General features: G+C 35.7%; 1 protein-coding gene across 1 annotated transcript in view; it reads right to left on the bottom strand.

The window, feature by feature from the left end:
* The window catches only part of SEMA3D (sema domain, immunoglobulin domain (Ig), short basic domain, secreted, (semaphorin) 3D), a 145,174-nt gene that overhangs the window by 68,152 nt on the left and 54,456 nt on the right, over positions 1 to 22,566 (bottom strand). Inside the window, exons 4-7 of the mRNA XM_014528194.1 lie at positions 17,576 to 17,638; positions 7,566 to 7,685; positions 2,778 to 2,871; positions 141 to 269 (exon numbers count right to left, since the gene is read on the bottom strand). Coding sequence (XP_014383680.1) covers positions 141 to 269; positions 2,778 to 2,871; positions 7,566 to 7,685; positions 17,576 to 17,638 — 406 coding nt within the window. The remainder of the gene's footprint in view (positions 1 to 140; positions 270 to 2,777; positions 2,872 to 7,565; positions 7,686 to 17,575; positions 17,639 to 22,566) is intronic.

Below are 22,566 nucleotides of genomic sequence, written 5' to 3'. Positions count from 1 at the left end.
CTTTGTGAGAATTTATTTCAAACTTATTTTAAAATGTTGAACTAAATTGCTTATCCCAAAACACATCTGAATGAATAATAATGACTTTCTTATCTTTCCAAAAGCAAGGCAAAACAATCAAAAGTGAGAAAATCACTAACCATTGAGCCAGTAGTGCTCTGAAATGTCAGTTCTGATGTAATGGTGGTCTTGAGTAGGCCCAAGGGACCGCGTGAATGCGGTATCTTTGCCAAGGAAATCAGAAGCTGTTCCAGAGTAGAGGTATTCATCTGGGTGGGAGAAAAGAATACATAAGACTTCTAAGAGTTTACCAGCAGTACTATTAACAATATACTAATTTCACAGCATGAAACCAAAGATGTTTATTGCATAACATCAGAATATATTTAGGCTATAATTCATAAATTTCACATTCATATTTTGAAAAATTTGCTTAAAGAAAAGATAACTCCATAAATGTTGGTAATCTGATGCTTTAAGAACTGTGCATGTATTGGCTTCCCTTATGAATTAGCTCTTCCGTCCTTTTCACAAATAATTCAATGGTATATCATAATTAGGAGTTTCTCATTGTAACAACACAAAGAAATATTAAAAAGTAAATGCCATAATGAGGAATGGATTGCGTAATTAGTACTTACTTAACAGACACAACCTCAATGACCACAACTTTTCTTTGCCTAATCTCTGCTGAAAGGGAGCTTTCAGCACTGAAGTCATTCTTTGTAATTATAACATTTTACATTCCTTGTAGCTAGTCATGTCTCTAATAGTTCTGATAAACAGGAATTCCTGAAAGGGGAAAGAAGGGAATGATGTTGCTATTACTGCATACCAAACTTCTTTGTCCTGTTATTTATTTAAAGTGGATATCCATGTTTTATGAAAGAGAGGAGAGGAGAGGAGAGGAGAAGGAAGGGGAGGGGTAGGAGGAGGGGAAAGAGAAATGGGGCTAGCAAAGAAGAAAGAGGCTTAGAGGGGAAAGGTTGGTGGGAAGATAGAAGGAGGAAGAGGAAAAGGAGACAGGAAGGAGAGAAAAAGATGACAGGAAGGGGAAGAGAGTAAAGGGAGATGGGGGTGGGGGGAGGCATAAAGAAAAGGATGGGGGGGGAAGAGGAGGGGGTTGGTCAAAGTTCCCCAATGATTATTATCACATTGTCGGGGTGGAGGAAGGTGGCAGAAAAGAATGCTATCCCTATAGTAGAATGTGTTGCCTTTTTGAGAGCTAAGCTATTGCAAGAAATCTTCATAGTCAACTACTTTGGGTTAACCTTAATAGACCAAAATTAAAAATGGCCAATCTCTATACAGAAAATTTTGATTTTTTAAATGTCTAAATGAAAGAACAATAAAGACATTGTTTTATCACTGAAGACCAATTTTCCTCACAAACATATATTTAAATTTTGCTTTTGTATAAGTGATTCAAATACTTTCTAAATCCTCTGATTATATCCATCTAAATGCGTTTTTACTAAACTAATTGACACAACACTCAACCTCAATAAAAAAAAGCACAAAATAGAGCAATCCAGTAAATAATGTAAATATACATATGGCACTGCTTCCATCTCTTAAAACATTCCCTTAAAATATGTGGTAAATGGAAACATTTGATTTGGTGGAAAATTTTTAAAAACAAAAGTACAAAGAAACCAACATCAACAAAGTCATTGTGGAAAAAGTTTGGTAAGAATAAAGGAAACAAATTATTACCTTCAAACAAAATTTTAACTATTTGAACATTTTTGTTAGAAAAAAAAATTATGTTTCAACTCCAAAACTGAATCTGTAGACCCAGGCTTTAAAACTGTCTTCCTTGTATTTAAATTACTTAGAGAGTCTTAAGAGGGGTCACCGATGCCTACCATCTATTGTTTTTTATTAAGGGTGTGTTAACCCTTCTTGACAGATTAGAATCACAAATCATCTATCTCATTTTTTTAGGATAATGACTGAACATTAGTCACGATTTTCAAAACACACAAAAACACAGGCTTTCACTTCAAAGGGAGTTCACCAGTTCTCACTAAGTGAAAATTAAAATGTCATGGTGCTTCACTCGCATAGACTATTCAAACATTTGATAGACAAGCTAAATAAAAAGAGAATAAAGTCACGAACTAAACCAAGACAAAAGGAGTTCTTATAATGGTTGAAATGTTGTGCCGACATTCCTCAGAGTAGACTTCAGACCACACAGCACGGCGCTCTTTAAACAGAAGAGTCTTCTCATAAGAAAACTTAAGATGTATACAAAGCAAGAGAAGACTGAACATGCTAGTAAAAATTAGTGAACATGTGAAATTTTTATTAGCATGTGAAATCGGGAGAAAAGGTATCCTATTATCTGTACTCTATAATTTGATTAATTTATTTTATTAATTTATCCACTTATGTCTTATCATTAATCCTTCCGCTTAAGTCTTAACATTTTCAACATATTATGTTTAAGGAATTGCTAAATTTATGGGGACACAGCTTAGCAAAGATAATCTGAGACATTTAAGTGTAAAATTTAAGAACAAGTGAGTGTGTGTGATTTGCATTAAAAAGAATTCAACCAGAAGTTCATGTAAAACATAACTGTAGACAATAAGGATGGCTGAGACCTCACTTTATTGATAAGGATGCTAAATATAGAGAGATTTGGCACTAAAACACTATGGTCAGTGGAAGACTCCAAAATAATCTTTGACTCAATATAAAAATGTAGTTTAATCTACACATACCATTTTAAAACACCTAAAGCAAGAACTGCCTATCATTGATCTTACCTGTCATTACTGAAGCAAAAGGCTGTTGAGGATCAAAAGGACATTTCAGTCTGCCAGACTCCAAATTGTGTGTGTCTAGTTTGAACATAACTTCCTGTTGTGAGAAATATTAACACAAGTGAGATTTCTTAAAATATCAGAATCAGCAAGAACATAGGAGATAAGAACTAATATCTAACTCATTAATTCAACAAAAACTGATTGAGCATATACAGCATGTGCATCATGCTGCGCTCCTTAACTCTTTAGCAAATGTTATTACTGGCAAGACTCAATCTCCATGTTTTGGTCTCTGTTTGCCCAAAGTAATAATAATAATACGAAATGGATTTTTCTGTCAGAAGTACTAATATACTCATAAATTTATGTAGTCTGGACCACTATCATTATCAATATCACCATCAAACACACATATTTCTTAAGTCTAATAAGTAATTTGTTGAGCTTAGCAAGCCAATTTCCTCATCTATGAGATAAATTTACTATAATATTTATACTTCCATAGCTATTATGGTCTATTTACCTAAGCATCTGCAACTATTCCAAATTACTTAAGCCTTGTTATACTTTGTAATTTTAGTGACATAAAATGTTTTAAGGTAGGAAGCTCATTTTCATAGCTGCTGATGCATGTGGGCAAAAAATATCCTGTTACAGTATTTTCACTGTTATGAAAACACTGTACACATTAAAAGCCACATAGTTATTTTGGCTGAAACATCTATTTGTACAATAGTGGCCACAGACACTGAATGACATTGGCATATTTTAATATTCAGGAAAAAAAAATAACATCTTAAGTTGAACTTTCCAAGAAAAATATGAATGTATAATGAATACGGTCCCATGAGCTTGAGTGGTTCATAACAATGACAACACTACCCTACAGCAAAAGGGCTGATGACTCACCCTGCCTAGGCACTAGAGAAATCCAGCATTTTAGACATTCTCTCTAGATGGTGTAGCTACAGAGTTGTATCAGAGCACACATATATATCATAAAAAAGGACCATTCAGTGCTACTTCTCTAGAAAGCAAGCAATGAAACAAAAGGGATAGAGGAACTGGATTATCTATTGTATTATCTGCCCTGTCAGATTTTTTTTCTTATGAACAAGACCAACAGTAGCTACTGCCTATAAAAAAAGAGCAATAGCAATTTAAATAGCATGATTAACAATTGTTAATCTACAGTTCCAAGTAAATGCATTTTAATACTAAATAGTAAGGTTCCTAACAGTGAGTAGGTACTAATCATGGGCCAGAAATTTTATGTATGTTGTCTCAGTGAATCCATGCCATAAGCCTAATAATGAAGCTACTCTGAGAATTCCAACTGTACAAGAGAAATATTGAGGATAGAGGAATTAATTACCTTGTTCAGCATCACATAGCTTGTAAGAATTAAAGCAGTAGTTTGAACTCGGGTTGTCTCCAAAGTTCATGCTTTTAACTAATGTAGTCTCAGAATTCAAACTCATGAACTTAAAATGTGTTGAAATCAATTTATAGTAGCCTCACAGTGACCATGTAACATGATCAAGCCCAAGTATGTTTATTTAGAACAGGTTAGCTAATGAGTGACCATGTAACATGATCAAGCCCAAGTATGTTTAGAACAGGTCAGCTAATGGCAAGCTATGAGAGCAGAGACTAGGCATGGAAAAAAGGTCTAGTGCGAATACATTTAGGGCTGCTTTCCAACTGTGGATGAGGCTAAAGGTATGTCAGGAAAAACACACCTGTAGATAGTGGCTCTTAAGTGTGTTTAAATATTGTTAAGGGAACACTATTCTTCACAGATCAAACAGAAGTGTTGACTCTAAAGCCTATAATAGGATATTGTAAAGGGGGAAAGTAAGCTGAATCCTGCTGTGGCAGAAGATCAGAGTGAAAAGCTAAAAAGCACTAAGAAAATATCTGAGAGAATGTCACAGTTGATGCAAAGTACTAAATACTCCCTTATAATTGTACAGACTTCTGTTTTCATAATGCAACATTTCATTAAATTCTCAAGATAAGCCCGTAAAATGGGTATTTGTGCAGGCTGAGGACAAGGCCTCCCTTATAATCTCCTGGAGAAAGGAGACAGTGGGGAAGCAAGTTTCCCTGGGCCAGAGTCAAGGACACCAACAGGAAGATGATGTAAAAAATAATGGCTGATTAAATGGGCTGCCTCAGATAGACTGACTGCTTTACATGGCGCTCTAACTTTTGAGACAGCTTCAACTTCATAAGATTTTTTTCTCCATTTAATTCCTTAATCTAACTATTTTTGCAAAAAGCATCTATCGAGGCTGCACACTGAAATATTGTTGAAACAAAGCAAGAGTGATAGGAAATATTTAATCATCACAACTAGGCAAAGTTTTTATCAATACTTTTCTCATTTAAAGATGAGATTTGCATCAGGTGAAGGAAAATAGAATATACTTCCAATATAATTATTTAACAGCTATCAGGCACTCCAAGTTTTGAAGAATACATGTATATGTATATGTATATGCAGACATTAATACAATACTTTTGAAATCCTTGCTTTTGTACCTTTCTGTGCTTCTGTGGGCTATTACGGCTGAGTATTAAGTGGCTGGAATGAAGCAAGTGCTATGCCAAAGCCTATACTATAATTTTCTCATTTTGTCATCAAAATTACCCTGTGAGGTAGTTAGTATTACTATCATCGTTTTGCTGAATAAACAGAAGCTTGGAAAGCTTATGCAGTGTGCACAAGACCATGGAGCTGGTAAGTGACTGCAGCCATAATTCAAACTCTGGCTCCTCGAGCTCCAATGATTAGTTGTTGACATCAGCCCTGACTTCTGTCCTGAAATCCAGATCCAACTTCCCACTGGCATGACCTACTGACCATTTCTCAAATGCAGTATGTACAAAACTAACTCACCAGTCTCCCCACAAACTTGTTACTATTCTCACCTCAGTAAATAACACCACTCTCCAACTCACTGCCAAACGCAGAAATCTGGGATTCATTTGAGCTTTTTGACCCTTCTGCCCATTGCCCCAGCCGCACTGAACAGGAGTCCCCAGAAAGGGGATTTCCCATACTTCTCTTCTTCATCCCTGTTATATATTAGTTCCCTCTTCTCAGTCACCTCCAGAGCAACCTTGTCTATTTTGAAAATGGAAGAGCCTTGTAAATTCCCTCTGGAGGAACAATGAATTCCTAGGACTAATAATTCATTCACAAAGTTAACAATCTTCAAGCAGGGCTAACTACAATTACCTGTACTCCTGACCAGCAGCAAACTCACAAGGCTCCATACGCCTGTGCACTCATAATTCTCTTATTCTCACAGAACTTGTAAATTTCACTGCCCCTGGGCTTCTTGACAGTCTGAAGCTAAATAATTAGCTCCATCTAAATTCCTTTTCAGCACTTGTGACTTTTAGGAGCTAAAGAACACTCTTTGCATCCCTCAGCAGGTTGTGAGTTTGGCCTTTAGCCTCAGGCCTCGAAACATATCCAAACTGTGGGGCTATCTCATATAATTAGACCCTGTGCTGTGAGCTACCATTATACATTATCCTTCATCAAAGCTAGCCAAGAGAACATTACACAAGCAACAAAGAATGATGGATTCAAGTTGCCAAGTCTCCTAGTGGTTCAGAGATTTAACTATCAGGGTTGCTTTATTTTCAAACAGTTGAGTCTGGGCTGGTTAGACAAGTTGGTTAGAGAGGAAAGTTTATCCAGCCACAGTTGTGAATTTGATTTCTGCATGAATCAATTAAATCAATATAAAGAAACCTGTTCCATAAACTCAGACTTTAATATCAATCATGAAGTTAATTCTGCAAACATGCGTGGTTAGTCACAAGAAGTATATACATAAACATAAAGATGACAGTGCAACCATCAAGCTATACAAGGATACACTTTAGAGTACAGGTTCCAAAAGCACAGTTGTGCAAGCCTGGTCTAGAGACTGAGTGCTTTGGTTGAGTTCTTTGCTAGAGCATTTATTAGTTGGGTGATCTTGGCCATGTTATTTAATTCCATTGAGACTCAGTTTTTCGTAACTTATAAATTAGAAGTGATACAGATACTAACTGCATTACGAGTGTTGTGAAATTCTAAGAAAACAATTCATGTAAAATGTGTGGTATAATCCATGACACACAAAAACCTTCTGATAGATTAGTGATTAATTACATTTCTGAAATCTGCATGTTTCTCATTTATTGAAATGCTCAGAGAGAGCTGCTATACATTACTCCTAATTAATGTATACTTTATTTCCACTATGTCAATTTGGTCCAGCAGAAATAATGGGTTCAGTGTGCTAATATTACTATCTATAGTGCTAATATAACTATCTATATACAGTTATTAGAAAATCATTACATTTTCTGTACTTAAGGTCGGCCATTATAAACATAACAGGTCAAATTTGTTGGATGGGAAAAATGAAATTTCTTAAAAGATACAATTCCATTGCAAAGTCTTGTGGGAAATGGATTTTTACCAATAGCAACATACAAAACAGATCTAGTTGTAAAAAAACCTCAAGAGAAAATGAAGACATACATAGAGCCCATAGAAAACATGCACTTTCAACATTTTGCACTATTAATTTTGATCATCTCACTAAAAAAAACTTTTAATAAAACAATTTTTATTAGATAGATAAAGTATATAATCAAAATTGCAATCCATAAAGTGGTTGGGAACATGAGTTCTTATACCATACACAAATTATATGACTCCATGTTTCATAATAAAGTGTTACAATAAATTGTTTTCAAGCAATTTCATTATATTACCTCCTTGTAGACTCCAAGATCAATATATCCACATATTGGATGGAATGCTCCAGTTCCGCACACATAAATGTGAGTTTTATTATAGGGTTGAAGGACTCGAATAAAATTTGCACATTCTGTCTATTGGGAATAAAAAATAAAAGCATTAGCATACAATTCAAGTTTTTGAAAGATGGTCATTTATGCCACCTGCTTTTCAAGTAGATAAATCAAAAAAAGGGGGAAATGAAAAAGATTTATGATAAATGTTTAGACACCTGACTTAGCAAGAAGGTAAAACAAATTAGAAACTAGCTTAAATGATTGACTTTGAAACTTTTTGAAATTTTAAAGGTTTGAAATTATCAGGGTGCCAGAATGCACATCTCTACAGTGATACTTAATGGGGTCTGTAGAATAAATATACATAGAATATTAATGAGGTATCCATACTTTTTTTCAAGAATTACCTAGAGATCAAAACTCATCATGTTCTGATGTTCACCATATAGATTCTGCTGTTTGCAACATAAACTGTCTCAGCTACACTGAACACAGATCTGTATTCCTATATATGTGTTCCATTTTTATTGGATGGAATGCCCTACCATTTTATTTCCATTTATTTTCTTCATATATATAATAAAAGTCTAATATGCAAATCGACCAAACAGTGGAACAACCGATTGCTATGACACACACTGACCACCAGGGGAAGACGCTCAATGCAGGAGCTGCCCCAGCCTGCAGGCCCCAGGCCAGCCAAGGTGGGTGCCAGTGGGGCCACCCGATTGTCCCACCAGTTGCCCTGTAGAGGGAGGCAACCAGCAGTGGCGGCGGAACAGGGCTGAAGAGTAGGTGGTGCCATGCCAGCCAAGGCGGGTGCCTGCAGAGGCCCCACGATTGCCCAGCTGGTCACCCCACAGATCGGCCCTGATCGCCGGTCAGGGCTAGGGACCCTACTTGTGTGCAAATTTCATGTACCGGGCCTCTAGTATATATATTGATTGCAGAGAGGAAGAGAGAAGGATAAAGAGAGAAAGATAGAAATATCAATGATGAGAGAGAACCATTGATCAGCTTCTTCCTGCATGACCCACAAAGGGGACCGAATCCACAACCCGCATGTGCCCTGACTGGGAATCAAACTGGGACCTCCTGGTTCATAGGTCATAGCTCAACCACTGAGCCATGCCAGCCAGACTATTTCCATTTATTTTCAATATTACAGAGCCTTCAAGACTCAGACTAATTTCTGCTTAATCCAAGAATGTTTTTTATTTTTCCATGAATATTTTTATACAAAGTCCAAATTTTAAAGAAATTTTTCCATTTCTAATTATTTTGCATATGCTTAGGCCCCAAAATATTTCTTTATATTTTCATTATCTTTATAACAATTATTTTCCATGCCCCTGTTACTTTTAAATACTCAATTTTTCAGTCATTTTTGTTATTATGTATAATTTTCAATTTATCTCCCAAAGTGACTTCTTATCATTACAAAATTACTGGAAACAATTTCTTCATTATGGCTTCATGATTCCTGGACCCAAAGAGAAAACACTGGGCTATAACATGCTTTTATTCTCGATTGACTCTATCCAAGAGATGGGCAAGAATTTACTAAGTGGGAAACCTATGGGACCACAGAGGTTCATTATCCTTATCTGGATGGCCATGGGTTCTTTACCAGTCAGGCACTGGCTTATGGCACTGTTGTTTTGGGGGTTGGTAGGAAGAAATTAAAACACACACACACACACACACACACACACACACACACACATACAACTCAACAATGACCTCACTGGACTGGTAGGAAGGTTTTTAGAATTAAATACATTTTTTAAAAGGCAAACAACCGCTTATTAATAAAATTTTTACACGGTTTAAATTAATAATATAATATTTAATAATTGCTTATTATTGCCGTATGTTAAATATCAATATCCTGGTGGCTCTTTTGATTTTAGAGTAAATAGCTATGCCTGCATGCTGTGATAGAGTTCCTAGTACCCATCCAGCTACCCTGGCAATTTTATGTCTCCAGAATTTGTAGATCCCAGTTAATAAAATCTGCACATTTCATCACAAAAGAATGTTACAGTGAACACACTGAGTCTTCTGTTCTCTGCTTCCTTATAAACAACACCGTTGCTTAAGACTACGTGAAAAGACAATAATAGTCCCTCAGCTACACAAGTAAAGGGTGTTTCTTTCTTTATTGGGTAGGAAGAGTCAGCCTCTCTAATAGGAGCAGGATAACTGAATGTGGTTGCTTAGATTGCATGCTGGAAAAAAAAAAGAGACAGAGAGAGAGAGAGAGAGAGAGAGAGAGAGGTTACATCTAAGGATGTGCAAATAACACTATGGACATTTTTATTGTCTTGGATAATTTCATGTATTTATTATATGTAGATTCCTAAAAACTGAACATTTTACATTCATTAAGACAATTTTCTGGCATATAGTCTTATTTAACAAAATCATGTCCGTTTTTCACCTTCTTGCCAAGGTTTCTGATGAGGAGAACTTATTTTCCATTTGCAGAAAGGCACCATAGGAAACCAGCTTCATGTTCCTTAGCATCATGTTAGGCAAGCTCAATTAAAAACCCAACTCAGAGAGCAAATATGCCATATGAATGGTTTTGAACAAATAATGGGTACACAGTAATATGAGTAAATGTGTATGGATCACGAGATAAACTGTAATGTGGCTTCATTGCTAGGGTAAGAGGTTTTAATATCTCTTTATTTTGTTCACTAATGCACACTGAAGGGACTGTTATCTCTTTGTCTTTACCCCTATAAAGAGATCCATGCAAGGGTAAGAGCTACACAAGGACTAGCACACAGGGAGGGCAAGAGTAGAATTATATGGCTGGAGTGAGGCAGGATTGACTCACTGCTAGTTATTTCATCATTTTTTTTCAAAAGCTCAATTTTACCAAATAATCCTATAGTTAAAAGGTAATTGTTACGGACTGAACATCTGTGTCTTCCAAAAATTCATAGGTTGAAACCCTAACTCCCCAGTGTGATGGTACAAGGACATACGGAGATGGGGGCCTTTGGGAGATAATCCATTTAAGATAATACTCAATGACCTACTCTCATTGCCCTATCCTAAGTATCAATATCCCTGTGGCAATTTTGATTTTAGAGTGAATAGCTGTCTTTGCTATTCAAGAGAATAGGATCCTTAGGATGGGATTAAGAAGAGACTGGGGAGCTTTCTCTCTCACTCTCTGCTTTGTGAAGATACAACAGGAAGATGGCCATCTGCAAGCAAGAAGAGACTTTTCACTAGGAGCCCAATCAGCCGGCACCTTCATCTTGACCTTCTCAGCCTCCAGAACTGGAGGAAATAAATGTCTGTTCTTAAAGCCGCCCAGTTTACAGTGTTTTGTTTTAGTAGCTGAAGATGAATAAAACATTAATTTTACAAGATTCTGAACTAAATATTTGTATAAAGGAATAAAACAATTCCCTTTCTAGCTTATAAATTATGGAGTCAGAAAGATTAAGGACTCTGAGAGACACAGCACTGTTTACAAAGGCAAATAAGGCCCAGAGTGAAGTTTTATACACATAAGAGATAAAATTTTAGCCCTGGCCAGTGTGGCTCAGTTGGTTGGGCATCTTTCCATGCACCAGGAGGCTGCTGGTTCCATCCTGGTCAAGGGCATATGTCCTGGATGCAGGCTCCATCCCCAGTAGGGGGCGTGCAGGAGTCAGACTATTGATGTGCTCTCACATCGATGTCTCTCTCTCTCTCTCTCTCTCTCTCTCTCTCTCTCCCTCCCTCCCTCCCTCCCTCCCTCTAAAAATCAATAAACAATTCTTTTAAAAAAAAGAGAGATGGTTTTAGTGATTATAAAGGAAAAGCTCCAAATCACACCAAAAACATTTCACATCCTTTAACTATTTAAAAAATCTTTTTTTTAAAAAAATGTTTTTATGAGAGAGGAAAAGAGAGAAAGAGGAAGAAACATCGATGTGAGAAATATCCATAGGTTTCCTCCTGAACACAGCCCAATCAGGAATGGAAAATGAAGCCTGGGTATGTGCCCTGACCGGGAATCCAATCAGCATCCTTTCGGTGCACAGAACTATGCCCAACCAACTGAGTCCCATGGGCCAAGACGCATATTTTGACTTTTCCTGGAGTACTTTATTAAAATGCACTCAGCCCAGGAAATTCACCTATTATGCTAGTTTCTGACTTGGTAAACTATTAGCAAGGATTTATTTATGAAATGTCTCCCCTCTCTCAGACTGGGCTGATGTGGAATAGGGCAATGTACGGATGGGTCCTGATTTACAGGACATCATTTCCAAAAAAGTCAGCTCTGCGCAAACTTTTTCGTACTGAAGTTGATTGAGGGCAGTTCCCTAAGCAGCCTGGAGGCAATGAAAAGGAACTGGCTGCCAGAAGGCAAGAAACCTGGGAAACCAAGATCCTGAAAGATAAGGTTTTGTAATTCAAAATTGCCTGGGTGGACATTTCAGCCAAACCAGTGATGTGAGGCAAAAACTTTACAATGATTTCCCTTTTAATTTTTAACTTATTTTTTTGTTTCAAAGATTGTGGTTTTTTTTTCTTTTTATGCACAGAGCTTCCAAAGTTTTGTTTAAATAACACAAGCAATAATTAACTCGATTTAATTCACTTAGTGACCTGCAGCGTGGCTATTAATGGTAGCATAATTCTGTGAGGCATGAAGAAAGATAACTTTGAGAAGCAGCTTTTTCAACTTTCCCTGAAAGCTGGCTAACTTGTCAGCTATTGCCCACAGTGGCAGGGTTGCTGCATATGACCAAACAATTCAATTCACTGGGTAATATACTCATCTTTGGGAATGTATTGAATTTCTCCTTCCTTCCCTCATTCCTTCTACCTACTTCCCTTCCTACCTACCTCCTCCCCTCAGTGGAAGAGAGAGAGATGAAGAGAAAGAGAGAAAACAAGTTATCAACTTTTAAAAATTCTCTCGAGTAATATTTGTTTCAATATTTTACCTCTCACATATATCCACATGTTTATATAACTAATAATAAAATGTTTTTTTTTAGGTGATTTCTAAAACAAATATAAAGCTGAGTTAGTAGTTGAAGAAAAGACAAATATGTTTTAATTTATGCATTAACACTTGGAATTTTAGCCTCTGCCTAGATAGCTGGAAAAATGTAGGGTGTCCCAAAAAAGCACATACCCACACTTTGAATAATTATAAAGGCAGTGTTTATTAAAATACATTTCACTTTCAAAACTGAGCCAGCAGCTCTTAAAGTTTGTATACATTTTGGGGGATACACCCTGTATTAGTGAAACAGAAGTGCATGTAATTCTCTAGACTTAGATATAGTCCAATTAAATCCAATACAACTTTATATGTAATTCTGGTAAGTGACTCATAAATTGTTAATTTTAACTTATTTAGGTTATATAGGGAAAGACTCTCATGACTTAGGAATCTGGTCTATTTCTGTTTTTAGTTTACTTTTCAGAATATTGTGGTCATCAAACCTTTTGTTGTTGTTGTTGTTAATCCTTACCTAAGGATATTTTTCCATTTATTTATAGAGAGAGTGGAAGGGAGGAGAGACAGAGAGAGAAACATACATGTGAGAGAGACATATGGATTCATTGCCTCCCACACGGGCTCCTACCAGGGCCCAGGATCGAGCTTGCAACTGAAGTACGTGCCCTTGACAGGAATTGAACCCGGGACCCTTCTGTCCTCAGGCTGACGCTCTATCCACTGAGCCAAACTGGCTTGGACATCAAATATTTTTGATTGTTCATCACATGCCTGTCACTGCTGCATGTTGGTTTTGTCTAGCAGACCTTGAGTAGAATCTACTCTGCAGAGATATCTGTTTAGGTCTTATAGCTTTGAAAATATTTTAACGCTTCAAAATAAATACATGAAAATCCAAATATTACATTTCTCTCTTAAAAATGGAAGATTTAACAGTGGAGATTTCCACACTATACTGTGGTAGGAGGGCAAAGGTAAACATTTTAAAGAAAAAAAGGAAGAGAGATGCTTACTTAAACATTTAAAAGACTATATCAAATAAAACAACTTGGAAAGAATATTTTTTTACATGAGTAGATCACAGTGTAATAATATATTTTATTATAAATATAGTTATATATATCTGCAAATATTGAAAATCTGTAAATAATCAGTAAGAAAAAAACATGCTAAAATTAAAAAATGAACAAATTGTAGGAATATGCCATTCCAAAAAATAAATTCTAATTTTACAACTATATAAAATATTTAGGTTTAATGGTAATTAAAAAAAATTCAAGCTGAAACAATAAAAATAGCTTTATATTTTTTGGCAAATATTTAATGTGTTTATTTTATTCATTTATGTATCAGTATTAAATGTTAACTATAGGCTGTATCCAATATTAACAGGGGTATGGGAAATACACTCTCTCATGAGCATCACTGCTGGTTAAAGCACAAGAGGCAGAAACTTTCCGGAGGGCCATTTTGCAGAGTGTATAAAAAATTTTATATCCTTTCAGCAGTAATTCTACTCAATAGTCAAAGATGTTCACAATATTTTTATATGAGGTTTTTCATGTGCAGCATCATTCACAATAATTAAAACTGGATTTATACCAAACTTCTAACAATAGGGGATTGATGAAATAATATATAGAGGAATGCGGTATAGCTATTAAAAGTAGTGTTATAAAAAGGAATTTAATGACATGGGAAAATGCTCGTGGCAGTCTGTGAAGTGGAAAAAAAAATTGTTTTAAGGGGCTATGTAAACAATGATTTCATTCTGAAATAGTAAATAGATAAGATAGAAGAATAAACATCAAAATGTCACCAGCTACCTCTGGGTAATGTTCATGGGGGAGGAACTATTTACAGATGATTTCTATATAATTTGCAAGCTTCATACAATGAACACTTTGTTTTACTTTCAGATGTTCTAAAAAAAAATGTAATCACAGGACAGTAGAGAAGCAAGAGCCTTGAACTCTATGTCATGGCTCTATTGACAGGTTGTGTGTCTCCACGGTGAACGGACTGAGGCCAGGCTGCCTGCACCCTGGGCGTTCTTTGCCTAGAGTGACCCATTTACCCCACTCTTCATCCTCAGGACTAAAGGCACTTCTTTAGTGACTCTCTTTTGAAAAATATTCTAAGCAGAAACAAAGTACGACCGAACAGTTTCCTGTCATCCCTTTCCTTCCCTGGATTAATCTGGGAACTGTGTTCAAGAAAGTGCAATAGTTCTCTTTTGTTTCCTCATCTTCTACTCTGTCCCCACCCCAATTAGCAAAGTCTCATTATGGTAAATAATTCACTGTTTTTCAGTTATATAGTACCTTTGTGTAAAGGCATAGTCTTTCCAAACACTTGTTAATCCTAAACACACTCTGGGGAAGTAGGTAAAAATTACTAGAGAGAAGGGAAAAGAGAGGGCAATGCCAAAGGTAGTAAAACATGTCAATAAAACCCCACACTTGTCTCAGTTTTCTGCTGGCAGACACCTCTGCAATGCTGAAGAATGAGGATCTATGTTATGGTGACACTGAAGAGAAATGACTGGAGAGATAATACAGGTTTCAGACCTCAGACATAAAGCGCAGACTTAAAGCGTGGGATATAGTGTGGTATAAAAGCACAGATTGTGGGGCCAGACTTCTGGATTCAATTCCTGGCTTCACTATTTACTAGATATGTGATACCGGGCAAGTCATTTAATTTTTCTGGCCTCAGTCTTCTCATCTAGAAAATGAGAAATAATAATAAAATCTAGCATACCATATAGTCATAAGGATTAAATGAGATTATAAGTATAAAGCATTAAAAACAACTCTCAGAATGTGGTAAGTGCCATAAAAGTGTAAGCTATTCTTAGTAACTCTAATGTAATATTATTTTAAAGGGACAAATTGAAAAGGAGACAAAGGCTTGTATTATCCCTACATGATTCAGCAGCAAACTTTATAGACTTCAGCAAAATGAGCAAAACTCCCCAAATCTCTAATCCTGGGTTGGCAGGAGGTGTGCTTAAAGGTTAGAGGTTATTACTAAGCCCCCGAAACAACTGAAATGGAAGAGTGGTTTTCATATGCTGGGTCCTATGTGTTCTAGGATGCTACCTTCCGAAAAATTTATCATCATTTGCTTTAACTTAGTAATAGGGGCAACTGAGTTACTGTATAACTAGAATTGGTGAACATCCTGAAATGGGAACATGGTCACAATTAAAACCTTCACTGACTGTTTGACCTTGAGTGTTTATCGCTCATCTACTCCACGGGAAAACTTCCAAATTATTCAAAATAATTTGGAAACTCTCATAAGCAAAGCATCTTTTTTTTCCCCCCATGAGGTCATAAAGTATCGAATCTTTTGCAGACCTAGGCACTTGCTTGCAGTTGGGATGTTGAACAGGGTGGAGAGAGAGAGACATGGGAGAAAGAAAAATATATTCTAGGACAGCTTTAGCTCTTTAATTTCTGATGAAATAAACACAAAAACTGTTCCCTATTGCATTTGATGCTAACAATCCCTGATACATTTCTGCTAACATAAATGTGTCTGAAAAGGTCACATTTAATACTGACTGAATACCTAGTCAGGCATAATTAAAACTTTCTTTGTTTAGTTTTGATAATTTTATTTTGAAGTACTGTGACAGTGTGTAAGATCAGTTGAGTAATATCTGTATCCCTCATTATACTGAAAGCTCCATGAATGACAGCAGATCCTCTATCAGTTTCATACATATATTTATGCACATATTCAGGCTCTTAATAAATATAAGTTGAATAAATGACTGTCCAAATAAGTGAACAAATTTGTTGTCTCAGATTCTTAGTCTTCTAACCTTCCCCTCCATTCATTAGGCACCATGTGTCCTATTATATTACTTTTATCACATTAATAAAGTGAGAGTTTTAAAATGTAATTATGCTTTCATATAACACACACTATTTGTTATTAAATATTAAGACATTGCTCTGCTTAATTCTCCTGTGTTATTGTGGTTACAGGCAACATTAGAGGATGTTGCAAAAGAAGCCTCAAGATGTCTATGTTTCTGCCCAAAGTTAGAACCTCTTATCATCTTGAGTTACATTCAGGAAGTGATTTATTTGCCAAAAAAAAGAGAGCAATTCTCCCTATCACCACAGTGCAAGAAGTCAGGGCAGAACACAGAGCATCTGGCCTGAATCAGAGCACTCAGATGAGAAGAGGCAGCCAGAGCCACAGCGCTGCAGTCATCGCTGGAGATAAAACAGGCAAGAGTTTGAGGGAGCATGCAGGACAACTTGGACAATGCAAAGGCAATCCAGAGAGGTCACCCCAAACATGCTTAGGTTAGTCACACTGATCTAAGGCTTTCCGCTGGTCCTTAAGGCAGCTTAGGCTAGTAGTTTATATTAGGACCCCACAATTTATTCTTAAAAGTTATTTTATATAATTGTGCTTTAGTAAATTTTAGAGTAAAATATTTCTAGTTTTCATTCCAGAATGTTGTCATTCATTTTCAACCAATCTTTCTTAATATCTCTATATGCCAAGTTTTGAAAGAATCCTGCTAGATTTTGTAACTTTAATGTTAACCTAAATTAAATTATTAATTGCATGTTTGTAATGCTAAAGCTGAAGGCTTTATGTACATTCACAAAATTCATGCATGTAAATAAAAAATACATAATCCTAGAAATACAATAGGTTCTGATGGTTTATTTTTTAAATTTTGATAGGGATCTGAGATTTTTTGTGAAAAAAATAACAATATTCAGAATTAACACTACAGAAAATGTAGTAATTCTAAATTTCTAAGGATAATATCATTCCTTTTGGCAAGGTAGAAGAAATATTTTATACCAAAATCTTTACACAGAATAAGTTAGTGTAGCCTTTAAAATAGGACACTAATATCATTAATTCATAAAACCCAATATAAATATTTGTTATCATATCAGTACCAGTTTAACAAAGATATTCTTTAAAATCTCATACTTACATTGGCATCTTTCCCAGCTAATTTACATAATTCCACCCGCTCCTTTGCAGCCGGCCAATAAATCTGGAAAACATTTTAAGTTTTGTTAGAATCGAATATCTAAGACACCCCACAATTCTAATTAGTGAGCCTGTGAATTTAAATAATGAATATCAATCCAAGAACATATTATTAGATATGATGTAAGAAGTTTGAAATTTAAATATTTTCCAAAGTCATTCTAAAAATTTCTCCAAAAAAATATATATAGAACCATCCACTCTTGTTTATTTTATTTATTTTTACATGCACTTATTAATAGGTAAGTTATGTTGATCAATCCATAAGTTCTTATTGCAGTGTCAACAGGATTTCAGATTAGCATTTGCTTAAGTAAGAGATTCTATTTCTTACCCTGTTTTTCTGTGTCTACTCAGAGTGGTGCATTATAAACATGTGCAATGAAGTGCGGGCAAGAGCCCTTTGTCACAAGCACACATTATGACTCACTCTAAGTCAAAAACCAGTGTGAGTCTGTTGACAATACAGGGTGTGGCAAAGTCGATTTATAATTGTTTGTATGGAAAATAATAAAAAATTAATAGATAATAATACAAGGAAAAAACTCTGTTTTGCATACTCACAACAGTGAACCTACTTTTGCCCCACCCTACTTAACATGTATGGAGCTCACATGCAACTGTCACTAAGTTAAGGATTTTATATGCATCATCTTATTTAAATCTCACAATGACCCTGTGAAATAGCTGTACTTGCTTTCCATTTTCAGGTCCGAAAACGTATTCATTCAGCCACGAAATAACATGTCAAAGGCCACAAAACTAGTTCACCAGCAGAGCCAAAATATGACCCAAACTGTCTCCTGAACTTACAAGGGGGAGGGGGTCTCAGCCACTACATAATAAATATTATTGGGCAAGGCCCACAGTGTGGCTCAGTTGGCTGGAATGTCTTCTGTGCACTGAAGGGTTGAGGGTTCAATTCCCAGTCAGGGCACATAAATATTATTGGGCAAATAATTAAGAACAAGGGCAGCAAACTTCTTGCTTGGTAGCTTTTAATCATATTTTAACAGTCTTGAATGTATCAAAAGAGGTTTGTTTGTTTTTATTTTGTTTTATTTTTAAACAAACTGGAAATAATGTCAGGAAGTTCTTTTGCAAAATAAGGTTTAAAAAGACAGACACAGTACTCCATTAGCTTACAGAAAGAAAGGATCTGTGTTAAGCTATAGGCAAGAAGAAACAAGAAAAGCAAGCTCTGAATTGCTTTCAATGTTCCAAGAGTTCCTGACAAACCTTTATTATGTTTCTCACCAGTGTTAACAGAAAACATTTTAATAGATGAGGAAAAGGAAAATATCCCGAGGGAATGCCCTGAAAGAAACTTGTTAAACCTGGAATTAACAAATGATTTAGAAATCACTGATGTTTATATGATGTTATCTTCATAGTGAAATTTTAGGGTTTTATGTCTGAACAAGAAGGGCAGAGAATTATGCTCAAACTCTCTTAATAACAATGAAATTATTGAGATTTTTAGATGAAGCAAGATTGTTCATTCAAAGTACACCTTAACAACCAACAATCCAAAGGTGGACATAGGCAGGGTGGTTGAGCCAACAGTAGTTCAAATGACAAGCTAACTTTCAAATGGTTCACAATGAGGATCTAAAGAAGCTATTTATTCAGGCATGGCTTAAATGACTGCAATTCTACTTTCACACAATTTTAAATAGTAGCCAGCAGCAAAACATGAATGCAAAGCAATAAGGATGGATTTTAACAATTCATTATTATGTGAAAAAAAAATACTTCTTAAATTATAGTTTGTTCCCTAGAATAATGTGAAAAACAACTAAAATACACTTTTTAGGTGAGTATATATAGACACAAAAATATGTAAAAAGAAAAGCATGAGAATGATGAATGATTCAGAGATAGTCACCCAAGATTGAAAAAATTAAAAAAAAAAGAAAGGGAAAATTGGTGGTAAGAAACCAGTTATTTGCCATCTCTTCGCTTTTGCTCTGGATGACACATTTTCAGGTGTTTAATACATAATTAAAAACAACTAAGTAATGTAAATTAGTAAATACATAAACCAAAATAGTCTATGCACAGGTCAAGGGACAATAGTCAGTCATCAACCTAGAATTATTAAGTCCTAAATAAATGAATACATGAAAAGTAAAAATAAAACACTGCAACTGGCAGGAAATTTGAAAGTTTTCTCAAGTAGTTTTTTCATTGTGCGTGTTTTTTAAGCCACTAATTGGAAAAATACTGAACTGAGTGTTCTTTTTCTCACTTTTAAAAATGGCACCTTGAATTTATTAAATTTTTGCTTCATATTTTATATTATGAACTCAAGGTATCCTCTCACTATTTTTCTTGCTAATTCTTTTAAAAAATTTAATTGTGATAAAGCATACATAACAGAATTTGCCATCTTAGTCATTGTAAGCATAGAGTTCAGTATTAAGCATATTCAGTTTGTGTAACCAATCTCTAGAATTCTTTCATTGTGCAAAACTGCAACTCTATATTTATCAAATCTCAAATATTATAGTGATTTTGCAAAAGAAAGCTTTGTATCATTGGACTGAAGATAAATCATACAAAGAATGCATGTCCAGCATCTCTCAATTTTAATCTTTAGCTCATTTTTTTTATCTCTAGTCTAGATTAATATTTCTTTGAGTTCTTTAGATATGTTAGATCCTGTTTTTCTATTTTATAAGATGGTCAGACTTAATCACTTTTCAGAAACAAATTTAGAACAAGTACTTATAGATTTAGTCAAACCTGAATATCTTATTGATATTAATAGCATTGAATGAAGTGTGGAACTCTTTCATACGAAGTAAATGAGACTTAAAGGATAGAAAGGTTATCAAGAAGTTATTTAAAGATCAACTAAGTGTGAAAACAATCTCTGTATCATTTTTGACACCCAAATGAAAGTTCCAAAGTTACCATAGAGTAGTTACTGATCATTCATCGTTTGTTCATTAGTCACATGCTTATGAAGGATATGTCCAGAAAGGTGTGGCATTGATGTGTTAAGATTTAAAAGGAAGACAGCTCTGTAAATAGATGTAGGAACTGCATCCCCACAGGAGATAAAAGTGAGAAGAGAGCAGGGAGGATGGAGCCACTATGCTTGGCTGAGAACACTGAGTGGTAAACGAAAGCCTTGATCAGTCTTGGCATCTGAGCCAACATTTTTAATTACTTGCTCTTAATAGTTTCAACACTAATGTAATAATTTAGTTCAATAGTTTAAACTCGAATTTTGTCTTAAGAACTTGACATTAAAATAGTGATTCTAGATTCTTTTTTTCTCTTTGCAAAGGAATAGAAATATCTAAAAGATATTTTAATAGTTTTGTAAATTTTCAGTTATTGATTATAAGTCATGTAATTATAAATTGAATATGTCATCCTAGTTAATGAAGCAATAAAACTAAAATGACAAGCTCCGGCGTGGCTCAGCTGGTTGGAGCACCGTCCCATACACCAAAAGGTGGCAAGTTCATACCAGGTCAGGGCACATACCCAGGTTGCGAGTTCCATCTCTCTCTCTCTCTCTCTCTCTCTCATCAATTTTTTAAAAAACCAGATACACAGAAATGGGAATTTGTTGGACTCCAGAAACCAATTGCTTAAAAAATTCTTCTATTTCCTGTTTTTGGAGCAGACTTTTTACCAAGATGTTATCTCATTTTTCATCATTTACCTTCAATCCATAAAGTCTAGCACCTGTTAAAAATATAAATTATCCTTGGAACATTATTATTATGTAGGAATTCTAAGATAGTAGCACATAGATAATTTTACCTCTTAAGGTAAAGATTAGTAGGGATTATATATTGGCTTATTTTGACACAATGTTGTCAAGAATTTAGAAATCACAAATAAAATTACCTTAGTAACAACTACCTAGAAGATATCTGATTGTCTTCCAAACTCTAAACATTTATTTAAAAAGAAAAACCATTGTAGTTGTGCCAAAATTTAAAAGATATAATTTCAATTATGATTTATGTTGGGATTTTCTTTTATTTGCCACCTAGTCATTAGAATAAATGGTGTTTTATGGTTTTTTTTAATATTCCTTTTGATTTATTTTTGATAAAAAATTTAAAGAAACAGAATTTTTCTTAATTCAATCTAAAAACAGAAAATAAATAAACCACACTCATATTTACATAAAGTTTGCAGAAATATGTTCAAGTAACATTTTTGTTTTCAATAATCTTGTAAAGTGATTATGTGACATACTTTTATCTCTATCCTATCTAATAAAAGAGAAACATGGTAATTAGCCATACCTCCGCTACCCTTCCCATTGGCTAATCAGTGAGATATGCAAATTAACTGCCAACCAAGATGGCGACAGGCAGCCATGCACTGAAGCGAACAGGAGGCTTGCTTGCTCCAGTGACGGAGGAAGCCAGGTTCCCCGCCTGCCTTGCCAGCCTCTCAGCTGCAACTCTAAGCAACTATGTTGCAAATATAGAAGCTAAACAAAACCCCAGAAACCTGCTTTAGTCAGCCGGGCTTCAGCCAGCAGGACCACAACATTGTTTCAAATACAGAAGGTAAACAAAGGCCAGAAACCTGCTTCCAGCAGCCGAGGCCTCAGAGCTGGAGCCAAGCCTCAGAGCTAAAGCTGGCCCAGAATAAAAAAAGAAAAAAGAAAAAAAGGACAGGTTGGGAGCTTCAGTCACCCGCCAGCCTGAAAACGGCCCTCAGCCCCTCACCCAGACTGGCCAGGCACCCCAGTGGGGATCCCCACCCTGATCCAGGACACCCTTCAGGGCAAACCAGCCAGCCCCCACCTGTGCATCAGGCCTCTATCCTATATAGTAAAAGGGTAATATGCCTCCCAGCACCGGGATCAGCGTGACAGGGGGCAGCAACCAAGCCCCCTGATGGCCCTGTGGCTCTGTGTGTGACAGGGGGCGGGGCCACAACCTCCCTATC

Source organism: Myotis brandtii, unplaced genomic scaffold, assembly GCF_000412655.1.
Source record: "Myotis brandtii unplaced genomic scaffold, ASM41265v1 scaffold621, whole genome shotgun sequence".
NCBI classification, from domain to species: Eukaryota; Metazoa; Chordata; class Mammalia; order Chiroptera; family Vespertilionidae; genus Myotis; species Myotis brandtii.
The sequence above is the reverse complement of the archived record's forward strand: the minus strand, read 5'-3'. Positions and strand labels throughout refer to the sequence as shown.